We start from the raw sequence: 10,913 nt of genomic DNA, 5'->3' as shown, positions 1-10,913 counted from the left end.
CGAAATATATAAGGTATTTTTGGCTTTTGCAACTTCAGCTAAGTTAAAGAATCTTTTTTCTAATTGAATAACTAAAATAATGCTTATTTCACATTTGCAAGCTAAGCTACAAGAGCATTTGGATTAGATCAAGGCGGACACACGCACACACACCTGTGACCTTCTTCTGATTATTATTATTATTTTATATAACCATAAAGGCATAAAGTCTTAGTAGGTAGTTAGTTAATATAGTTTGCCATAAAATAAAAAAAAAAATTTCAAAACTACACAATTCAGATGTCATACTCATGCACGTCAGCTAGATATTCATCAGCACACATGCAAAATAGGGAGGGCCATTACCACACCCTTAGTGGTCCTATTGGCTATTATACGTCGTCATCATATATAAGAAAATATAACCCCCACCACCTTCAACCACAAGCAACACACTATAACTGGAAAAAACAGTATATTGTCATTTGTCAAACCCATTTTGGTTTTTTTTAACAGAATTTTCTAAATTCTTTGTCAATTAATCTTAAAAAAAATTTAGAGAATTAATAAGAAGTAAGAACAATATTTTCACACCACCAATATATACACATATGAGCCCGGTTGACGTCAAACAAATCTTTTCAATATCGATATCATGTTAACAAATAAAACAAAGAAATTAATTAATTAATTAAATCAAATACTCCGGTTAATTACTGATTTAATAAATGACATGTAACTGAGATCAGAGCAACTATAATTTGTTTCAGTTTATTATAAAATCACTATTTCAAAATAATTAAAGCTTTCGAAGGTTTTTTTTTTTGTCCAGAATCTTATAATATTTAGAGTTGCAAGATATATCATTTTCTTTTTTGTTGATTACTTTATAAGCAGTAAATTATTTTGGTCAAAACGATAGTAATAATATTAACTATTAAGTCATCATTACATTTAATGCGAAGCTTCAAATGAAAACTGATATATAGTAATAACTCTTCCGTTTGTTTTTTCTATATTAAAAATTTAAAATATACATTATAGTTAACAAATATCTTAAAAACACTAATTAGAAAAATAAGAATGATTTTTTTAATTTTTCATATATTTAATATATTAGAAATATAATCAGATACTAAATTTAATTTTAATATACTGATAAAATATTGATACAATTATATAATTACATCTATTTTTTTAGATATATATATATATAATTATTTTATATTAAAAATATATCAAAATTAAATTCATACTTAATTAAACGGTAAGATGAGCATGATAGTAGATATTTTGGAAAAAACAAATAATAAAATAAAATAAAATAAAAGAGCCAAAAAGTGTGTAACCCTTACCTCCACAATTTCCACGTTGGGGAACTTAGCACCGAAATTCTCCGCCACCTCTTTTCCCAGCGGAGCACCACCGGACCCTAACAACCGCAACGAACTCAGATCATACTTTTTTGCCACCTCCGACTTCGTCAGCGCCACCACCAGCGGCGGCGACACTGGCATGTAATTCACCTTGTATTTCTCCACCGCCCTCAGCATCCCTTCGAAATCGAACCTCTCCATTAGAACCATCGTTTCACCCATCGCTAAGCCTCTTATCAGCATGAAGAACCCGAACACGTGGAACAACGGCACCGTCACCAGCGCCACCCAGTTCTCCTCCTCCGGTGACTCTTCTGGCGCCGCCGTCATGTGTTTCAGGTGGCAGAACCCTCCAATTAGAGCGATGAGGTTCCCGTGTGTGAGGAGAACCCCTTTTACTCTTCCCGTGGTTCCGGAAGAGAAAAGAATCGCTGCTGGCTCTGACTGACTCACCTCGACTCGTTCGAGTTCGCTAGTTACTGACTCTTTGTTCTCGAGCATGGAGAGGAACTCCGGCGAGTCGAGGAGGATGGTGCCGAGGGGTAGTTTGGGGATTTTCGCGGCAGTTTCGGAAGTTGTGAAGGCGATTTTAGGGTTCACGAGTTGGATGAGGTGAGTTAACTCGGCCGGGGAGCTGAGAGGGTTGGCGGGAGAAATAACGATTCCGAGGGATAAGAGGGAAAAATAGAGAACGGGAACGTGTACGGAAGGAGGGGTGAGTATGAGTGCCACGTGTCCTTTTTTGAGTGGTGTGAAGGATTGGAGGGAGATTGAGAGGGATTTTATGCGGCGGAGGAGGAGAGGGTAGGAGAGGCGGATGTCCGCGGCGGCGTCGATGAGAGCAGTAGTTGCGCCGTCGGTGGAGGTGGCGGCGGAGGGGATGAGAGAGAGTGCGTATTCGGTGATTGAGAGAGGCTGAGAGGGCGGAGGGAGGGGGACGTTAGGGCGGAGGCTGTGGAAGGTTCTGGAATGTGGGTTGAAACCACTGTTTGGATCTACCGTGGTGGAGTTGGGGCGTGTTTGGCTGTTGGCCATTTTTGTTGGAGTTAAGAAAAAGAAGGAGAAGAAAGGAGGTGGTGTGTGAGTTTTTTCTTTGTGTTCCTTTCAGTCTTTTGAACAGTGATTAGAGTTTGGATTATGAGATGAGACGTGATTAACTGATTATGGTGTTACGAATGGGAGTGGAATAAAGTATGGGAATGTGGGATTTGCTAATATTTTATTAAAATGGGAGTTTGACCAGGACATTTGATGGTAAAAAAAAAAAATAATAATTTTATTGAATAATTTTTTTATTATGGTTAATATTTTATCAAGTGTTATATATATAAGTTGATGAGTGAAAAAAGGGGTTCGTTTCCTAATTAAATTGAGCATATAAAGTATTTATTTTTCATAAATTAAAGAATGCAGTACAAGTAGTATTTGTGTCATTTAACATGCCATTGAGTAACGCTTTAACTATATGCATAGAAGAAAATAAAAAAAAAGGTCCTTTATCTATATCCCACGTGTTTTTTTCTTTCTTTTGTTCACTAAATTATTATTTTACTTTTTAAAAAGATTTCATATTTTATGAAATATTTTTTTAAATTTAAAATAAGAAATAATATTTTGGTAATTTAAATGTCATTTTAATTTAAACAAGATATACTTTTTTAAATGGTAAATAATTTATGCATTTGATCTAATTATTCTGAAATATTTAAAAGCACATAAAAAAATTAAAAAAATGATATCTAGATTTTCTAATTTTTACAAAATTTTCAATTTACAATCGTCAGATAGCCATTACGGTGTTGTATTAAGGATAGGAGTAACTGAAGGCCTCTATTGAAGTACAAGTGGCCGTGGGCCCTAATTGACTAATCAATTTTTAAGTATGCTGTAGTTTTAGTACGACAAAACATTTAATTCTGGAGAACAAGTGGCCGTGGACTCTAATTGAATAATCAATTTTTAAGTATGCTGTAGTTTTAGTACGACAAAACATTTAATTCTGGAGGAAATAAGATTATTCTTGTCGCCTACACTTCTCTTTTTGGCGATTTTAATGATTTACAGTGGAGTTATTTATTTATTTGCTTTTGCGGCTTTTTTTTTCTAACAGGATAGCTCTTTTATAATTAGAGTTAATTCTAGTGTCTGGATGTAATATATGTATGTTTAAGGGATTAATACATAAAAATAAAGTGTTCAGAGCTAATATTGAAATTTCAGGATGTAGATAATTTAATACAGTATGCATAGGGCAGATGAGGTAAGATTTCAGTTGATAGTTGTGAGTAATCATTTAATCAATGGCCTTTTCTGTTTTTTGGGTCATGTGCTTAGCCCACAGGCCCAACATAACCAGGAAAAAAAATCCTTTTCCATCCGAGACATCCTAGTTTACCCTGAATGGCAATAAATCAATCTCCTTTTTATTGCTGGAGTTCTTCAAAGAATTAAAGAGCTAACCACAAAATGTAACCCGTTTGCAACATTAATCATTATGCCACTGCGTTTTTCAATGCCTATAGGCTCCAATAGTTAGAAAACTTGCCTTATGGACCAAATCAATTTTATAAAAGTAATCCTTGAACAAGAACAGATGTCTAGAAAATAAACTTGAATATCTTGATTGAAGTGAATTATGGTTGGATTTATGTTCTAACTTCTAAGACAGGTATCTCCAAGTCCTTAGTGATCTGATTTGTGGGTAATGTAAACTCATAATGCGATACAAAATATATATGTTCCAATGTAATATCTAAAGCTAAACAACTTTATTTGTTAGTCTTCGGATTTGCTTATATTTACCCATTTCCACGTCACAACCAAGCTCTGCCTGGTAAGCTATAATTCATTTGAAGACCAAAAAGTAAAAATAAAGAAATCATTGGAAATAACATGTTTCCACAAGCAACCTACCCAATAATATACTTGGGTGTAAATAACATGAGATAACATTCAAGCAACACTAACGTTCAAAAACAAAAAAATTCATGCAAGACCACTGAATTGGTTCCATAAAAATATCCAGAATAGTCACGGTTAATTAAACTTTATTTCATCCAAGTAAAATGTAACTCTTGATTTGAGTTTGACAATAGCCGTATTCGATTTTTTTCCAAAATAAATGAGTAAAAAAGGTGAAAGGTTAGAGTTTTAGAAAATATTTTAAAATACAAAATTAGCAAAAATAAGTTTTTAACGGCAAAACAATTATATATCATGCTCAATAGGACCCCTAAGAAGAAAGCACCTTCTCAACTTCAGCTGTCACCTCTTTGGGAGGCTTCTCGGCACGAAGATTAGCAACAATGCCCTTCTTTGCATAGTAATCAATAACCTGGTCCAATAAACAAATTTGTTTTATAGAATGTATCAGAGTATAAACAAAGATTGAGTATATCATTGATGATTTAGAACCAAAATAACGTTAGCATTCAAAATCATACTGGTTCGGTTTGTTTATGGAATGCCTCCAATCTTGATTTAAGAACAGCTGCAGTATCATCCTTGCGTTGAATAAGAGGTTCGCCAGTAATCTAAAAATTTTTAAAAAATTCAACAGAAACTTTCGAAATAAGCTTAAATCTCATAGATGTCCATAAATTATATTTAAACCTATAACACGAGATTCAAACTTACATCATCAACTCCAGGAGTTTTAGGAGGAGCATATTTTGTATGGTATGTTCTGCCACTGGATGGGTGTATCCATCTACCGGTAATTCGCTCCTCTAAGATTGCATCATCAATGGCAAAATTGAGCACTTTATCAACTTTGCCTCCCCGCTTTTCTAGCATCTCATCAAGCTGTAAGCAAAGTAAGAAAAAACAAATGAATCCCAACATAGCATTGTCTAAAATGATAAATTTATAAATTTATAAATTGAGCATGTAACTAAAAATTCATGTACAGCAAAATAATACCTTTTGTGCTTGAACTACAGTTCTTGGAAAACCATCAAGAATGAAACCTTTTTGACAAGATGGTTTCTTCATTGCTTCGTCTATAATGCCAACAACCAAGTCATCAGATACAAGCTCTCCCTAAAATTTCATCAAATGATATTAGTTAAATAAGGTATATAAGATCTAAATTTACACACCAAATAGTAAATAATGCACTTACCTTATCCATAGCTTCTTTTGCCTTGACACCAAGTGGAGTTTTAGCTGCCACTGCTGCTCTTAGCATATCACCTGTAGCCAAGTGGCACAAGCAGTATTCATCCTTTATAATTGGTGACTGTGTGCCCTTTCCTGACCCAGGTGGACCTGTATGAACAATTTTAAGTTTAAAAATATGCTATCTTAAATAACTCTACCTTAATGCTAAAATTACAGACAAAATAACTCATGCTAACATTGGAAATTAAATAATCATTCATATCTCACCCATTGCAATCCAATCTACAATAAAGACCTTTAATCCATTCAAGTTCACTTCCCCCTATTTTTTATTTTTTACTTTTTTATGAAAAAAGAAATTAGTACTGTGTTTCAAAAATACTGGTTTGCATTATAAAGAACATCATCATAGGATGAAAACAGGTAACAAATAAATAGAGGTATAAAAAAGTTTTAAAGTTCAAAATACTAATTCTCACGCACATTAAAAAAACTAAAAAAAGGATGAATTAATTTTGATTGTTGAGAAAAAAAAATATAGCTTCTCTTCTTCACTAATAATTGAAGACATTAATAATCGGCTAAATAAATCCGAGAATCTCTATAACTTTTGACACAGGATAAAATTTCGGTTCACCAAGAGTAAATAGATTACAAAAAAAAAAAAAGAATTTGTTTGTGAAGCTGAATGAAACCCTAATTTGAAAAGACTGAATGAAATTGGTACCGATGAGAATGAGGCGCTTGTCGGGCTTGGAAGCACACTTCATGCGGCGGAGGAGCTCCGACATGAGATCCACGGATGGCACATCTTCCAAATTGGGAGCTGCACTACTTGCCGCCATTGTTGTGTGTTTGAGTGAGAGAGAAAACCAAAGCACTAAAAGCTTGTTCTAGCTTCTTACTGTAAGCTATTTGGATTCTCAAATGCACTCTTTTACACACTCACCTAGATTTACCCATTTGCCTTGGTTGGGATCTGGGAATAAATACAAAATTAAAATAATCACGTATTTATACGATAGTGTATATTAAAGGTGTTCACAAATTCTTGGTGATTTAATTCGAATTCATGCACGCATCAAAAACGTCAGTTCATCGTTATCAACTGCTTGAAACATGCTTCATAAGCTCTTGAAAGCTTCTCACTCTGTGTCTCTCTAGAAAGTGGTACTTTTAGCTTAATTTATGTGCATGAACATTAACACTAACTCAAAAAATGAAAAAAATAATGTTTATTTATTTAATTTCTAGAGAAATTGAGATCTTTTTATGGATCAAGTGAGTTGCATGCCATAATAATTCCCTGATTAACAAGGATTAGAAGGGATATGTTAATAATATAAGCTCATAATAAGCATCTTTTATTTTAATTCAAAAATATTATCTAGCCACTAAAATTAATCACTAATATATTTGTATATAAATATATATAATTTAATTTATTTTTAATGTGTATATTTTATACTAATAACTGATTTTAATATACACGTAACATAACTCTAAAAAAAATATACTATCAAACTAATAAAATATATCTATAAGTTTTAATATTTGAATTGGATGATGAAGGGTGTGTTTGGGAAACCCGTTGGAAGGGAAGAAGCACGTTTAAATTTTTTGAAAGTTTCAACTTTTGGTTTGGCAAATTTTTTTCTCATGAACGCAGAAGTGATTCTGCTGCCAAAACCAGCGTTTACAAGAAGCAACTATTTTTAGCTTCTGCGTTTTCTTAACGGGCTTTTAGCCATAGATACTAACCTTTTATTTACTTTTTACCAACTTTATCCTTTATATATGTTATTGTATTATTTATAAAATTCTTGTTATTTCTATTTACATGAGCTCTAATTTTCTATTATTTATTATTTTTATTTTTTTAACTATTTGTTTGACATTATACACTTTTATAATCGTGATTTTTATGTATTATGTTTGTTATTATCTTTTTATAATATGATTTATTAATTCTATTAGGTAAAGTAAATTAAATAAAAAAATTAATTGTAAATAATAATAATAATAATAGTAAAAAATTATAACATACTAAAAAAAGAGTACTAAAAATACTAAAAATATATTATATAAAAAAAACATTAAGAAATTTTAGATTTGTTTCAATCACTTAATTTTTTTTTATTATTTTCAATACTATCTTTTTTAATTGTAATTCTCCTATACTATATTTTAGTGTAATTTTTTATAATATAGATTATGATTCCATTAAAAAAATAAATTAAATAAAAAATTAATCATATATAATAATAAAATCATAAACGTTGGATTTCAAATTAATATTAAGAATAAGATTATTGAGAGTACTAGAATAAGAGTACGATGTAAAAAAATACTAAAGTAACATTTAATACTTAAAAAATGTAACATATTTGATTAAATATTCTTATATATAAATCTAAGTTGATGTCTATTTTAGTAATTTTTTATCTAAAAGTGATTTTGAATGGTATAAGCCAAACAACATTTATTTTACTATAATCCATTTTAATACAAAAATTACCAAACATAAATCACTTTAACACAAACCTACTTTTGACCAAAATCAAGTTTGCAAAATCAATTTTATGCAAACTCCCGTTTGCAAACTGTAATCCAAACACACACGAAACGTGACATGATTATTTGTAATTTTTGTGATAATTTGGTTAGACGAACAAATAGATCTAATTTTAGAATTTTGTTGTTAAACAAATTGAGTTAGAGGGTTCTTTATTTTTATTTTTTTTTGTATTTCATGAAGAAATAAATTTTTATAAGTAAATGCTATAGTGTCTATTTATTAAAAAAGATTAAAAATTATTATTTTATTTAAAAAATATAAAAATAAATAATTTTTAAAAAATCAAAACTTATTACAAAAAATAAGTTAAACAACATTTAAGCAAAAACTCATAAACACCATAGAATTGACACCATAGAATTGCCATTTTTATGACCACAATGAATTGAGTTTGATTCTTCACTTGCAAAAAAAATATTAGGCCCCGCCAAATAATATTTTCTAAGCATTCCACAACAATTTAAAGCTCGATTTGCATTGCCATTGAAACTATATTATCAGCTCAATTTCTTTTCTTTCTGAATTGGTCAGAAATATGAGAGAGATTATAACTTCGACTTTATTATTAATATAATAATTTATCCATCTAAGTTGAAATGCTTCCTTTTCCTTCAACCTTCTGAATTAGTTATTGGTCTCTCTGGCAAACGATTTTCGAATGCTGGATTCTCGTTTCTTTATTCAACTTTGGTCTCATACTTGGCCCTTAGAAGAAGAAAAACTCGTGTATCACGTTCTAAATGCCACATGTAACAGCACTTAAACCCATTAAAGAAGGGAATTGGGCTCACTCGGTCACTCCCAGTTCTGTTTGTGCTTTCAGAAGAAAGTTTATCACCAAATGAAGAAAACACAAATCATTTTTATTATTCTTACTATATGAATCACCCAACATACATCCAAGTTCAACAACTGTCTCCATGGAATATACACATGGATAAAATATTAAAGGATGTTTTAACCCACACTTATTTCAACACTCATAAAACTCAACTATGGAAAAATAATAATAATTCAAACCACCAAGACTAAATTGAGCACAACCTTAAAAAAAATTAATATCAAATAAAAATTATATAAGAGCAGGGTCTTCAAAAACCATGAATCTTGATTTGGTCCTTCCTCACCAGACCAACCTGAACCAGAAACTGAGAAACGTTCTTGCGCTGATCCCCTTGAAGCTGTATTATTTTGCCAAGCTCTTTGTCCTGAACGACATTGCCGTTGCAGCAGAACTCTTTCTTAAGGTCTTTGAGGATTTTCTCGTAGCTGAACTCCTTCTTCAGCCCTTGCACTGTGGTCAGGCTCTTCTTCCCATTCCTTTGCTGGATGCGGATATGGACATACTCCTTTGCCCCGGGGGCATCCGATTCTTTGGCCTCGGCGAAAGGGTCGAAGGGGGTCGGGACCTGGATTTCCAAATCAACCATGTACTTGGGTTGTTGTGGACTTGATAACACTCCGAACGCTAAAAGAATCTGCAAAGGAAGCAAAGATCATGCAAAGGTTTAGTATACAAGAAGATGCCAAACACATGCAACTCTAAACAACCTATTAAGTATTAACGTGTCTTTATAGGCCCTATCAACCCTAAACAAATAAACTGCGGAACATATAACAAACCAGATTAAGAATAACCCTAATTGAGCTTAAATTTAATTTACTCAAAGAATATCAAAGGAATCACCAAATAAAGTAAATCAATTTTCATAAGTAACTGAAGATTTCATAGCTCTACAACAATTATCAACAGATACCTAGCTCAGTTTAGGGATTTCCATGAAATCAAGGCGAGAACATAGCCATGATCAAACTCAAAAGTTTCTTTTGATTCAAATAGGAAACAACCACCACTAACAGAATCGATTTCAAAACAGAGGCCAAAGATTCATAGATCAACGATTATCAACAAAAGAAAAACCTCTGATCACCATATACAGAAACAACAAATCAAGCCGAAAACAAAGCCATGATCAAACTCAAAATTTCTCTTGATTCAAATAAGAAACAACAATCACCAACAGAATCCTAGCTCAACGATCATCAACAAAAGAAAAACCTCTGATCAACATATATAGAAACAACACATCAAGCCGAGAGCACAGCCATGATCAGACTCAATTTCTTTCGATTCAAAGAAAAAATAGCCATCGCTAACAGAATCGATCTCAAAACAGAGGCAAAAAAATTCCTAGCTCAACGATGATCAACAAAAGAATTTTCTGAAAAATAAACCCTAATCACTTCAAAATTTTCATAACTAACAACAACACGTCATAACAAAGGAAACAGGAAACCTAAATTATAATTTTCTGAAAAGAAACAGCATGATTAGAAAGACACGAACCTAGAGAGAACGAAAGATTTCGAGAGAATTCGAGAACTGAGACAACAATCAAACAATGAAGAAAAAGGGAGCGGGTTGATGTCCTTATATAGTGCGTGGACGTAAAGGGGAAAGGCGGTGCCAAGTGGTAAGGGCCACAAGTTTCTTGGACGGTTGAGATTAGTTTTGTGTACACGTGGACGGTGATTAAAGAGGTTCAAGAGGGTCGGGAATTCGCAAGTGGTTGCGTTTGGTTTTGGGGTATCTTATTCCGTTATTCGTGTGTGTTGCTATTGTTATTTGGTGAAAACTCACGTGAAAATTTGTTTATGTAAAGTTATTAGTTAAAAATATGTTTGATTAAATTATTAGATTGATATATTTGATTAATTTATTATTCAAAAGTTAATAAAGATATTAAATTATCAAATAATTTTTTATTAATAACGTCATATAAAGATGATTGTACGTAAATTTTACTTTCGTTTTTTTAATTGGATGAGAGAATAACAAAGTAAACGCGTACAATGAA

General features: G+C 32.1%; 3 protein-coding genes across 3 annotated transcripts in view; all 3 read right to left on the bottom strand.

The window, feature by feature from the left end:
* The window catches only part of LOC107463606 (4-coumarate--CoA ligase-like 9), a 5,980-nt gene extending 3,443 nt beyond the window's left edge, over positions 1-2,537 (bottom strand). The window contains exon 1 of the mRNA XM_016082430.3: positions 1,335-2,537. Within this exon, the coding sequence (XP_015937916.1) occupies positions 1,335-2,390 (1,056 nt within the window). The 5' untranslated portion in view covers positions 2,391-2,537. The remainder of the gene's footprint in view (positions 1-1,334) is intronic.
* Positions 2,538-4,250: 1,713 nt separating this feature from the next.
* On the bottom strand, positions 4,251-6,422 carry LOC107463615 (adenylate kinase 4). Its single transcript, XM_016082441.3, has 6 exons — positions 6,205-6,422; positions 5,479-5,624; positions 5,277-5,396; positions 4,992-5,159; positions 4,799-4,888; positions 4,251-4,689 (listed from the first exon to the last, which is right to left on the bottom strand). Exons 1-6 carry the CDS (start codon positions 6,320-6,322, stop codon positions 4,588-4,590), a joined length of 744 nt encoding a protein of 247 aa, XP_015937927.1. The 5' UTR covers positions 6,323-6,422; the 3' UTR covers positions 4,251-4,587.
* A 2,475-nt stretch (positions 6,423-8,897) lies between these two features.
* LOC107463497 (protein translation factor SUI1 homolog 2) lies at positions 8,898-10,528 on the bottom strand. Its single transcript, XM_016082295.3, has 2 exons — positions 10,403-10,528; positions 8,898-9,533 (listed from the first exon to the last, which is right to left on the bottom strand). Exon 2 carries the CDS (start codon positions 9,483-9,485, stop codon positions 9,147-9,149), a length of 339 nt encoding a protein of 112 aa, XP_015937781.1. The 5' UTR covers positions 9,486-9,533; positions 10,403-10,528; the 3' UTR covers positions 8,898-9,146.
* Between the last annotated feature and the right edge of the window lie 385 nt (positions 10,529-10,913).

The sequence above is a fragment of the Arachis duranensis genome, chromosome 8 (assembly GCF_000817695.3).
Source record: "Arachis duranensis cultivar V14167 chromosome 8, aradu.V14167.gnm2.J7QH, whole genome shotgun sequence".
Taxonomy (NCBI): domain Eukaryota; kingdom Viridiplantae; phylum Streptophyta; class Magnoliopsida; order Fabales; family Fabaceae; genus Arachis; species Arachis duranensis.
The sequence above is the reverse complement of the archived record's forward strand: the minus strand, read 5'-3'. Positions and strand labels throughout refer to the sequence as shown.

Bases quoted from the DNA above. Each gene is read 5' to 3' on its own strand.
- LOC107463615 (XM_016082441.3), bottom strand. From the start codon at position 6,322: ATGGCGGCAAGTAGTGCAGCTCCCAATTTGGAAGATGTGCCATCCGTG. The intron at 5,625-6,204 runs GTACCAATTTCA...TTGTTCATACAG, and splicing joins CAAGCGCCTCATTCTCATCG to GTCCACCTGGGTCAGGAAAG. The intron at 4,690-4,798 runs GTATGATTTTGA...TTATTGGACCAG, and splicing joins TCCATAAACAAACCGAACCA to GTTATTGATTACTATGCAAA.
- LOC107463497 (XM_016082295.3), bottom strand. From the start codon at position 9,485: ATGGTTGATTTGGAAATCCAGGTCCCGACCCCCTTCGACCCTTTCGCC.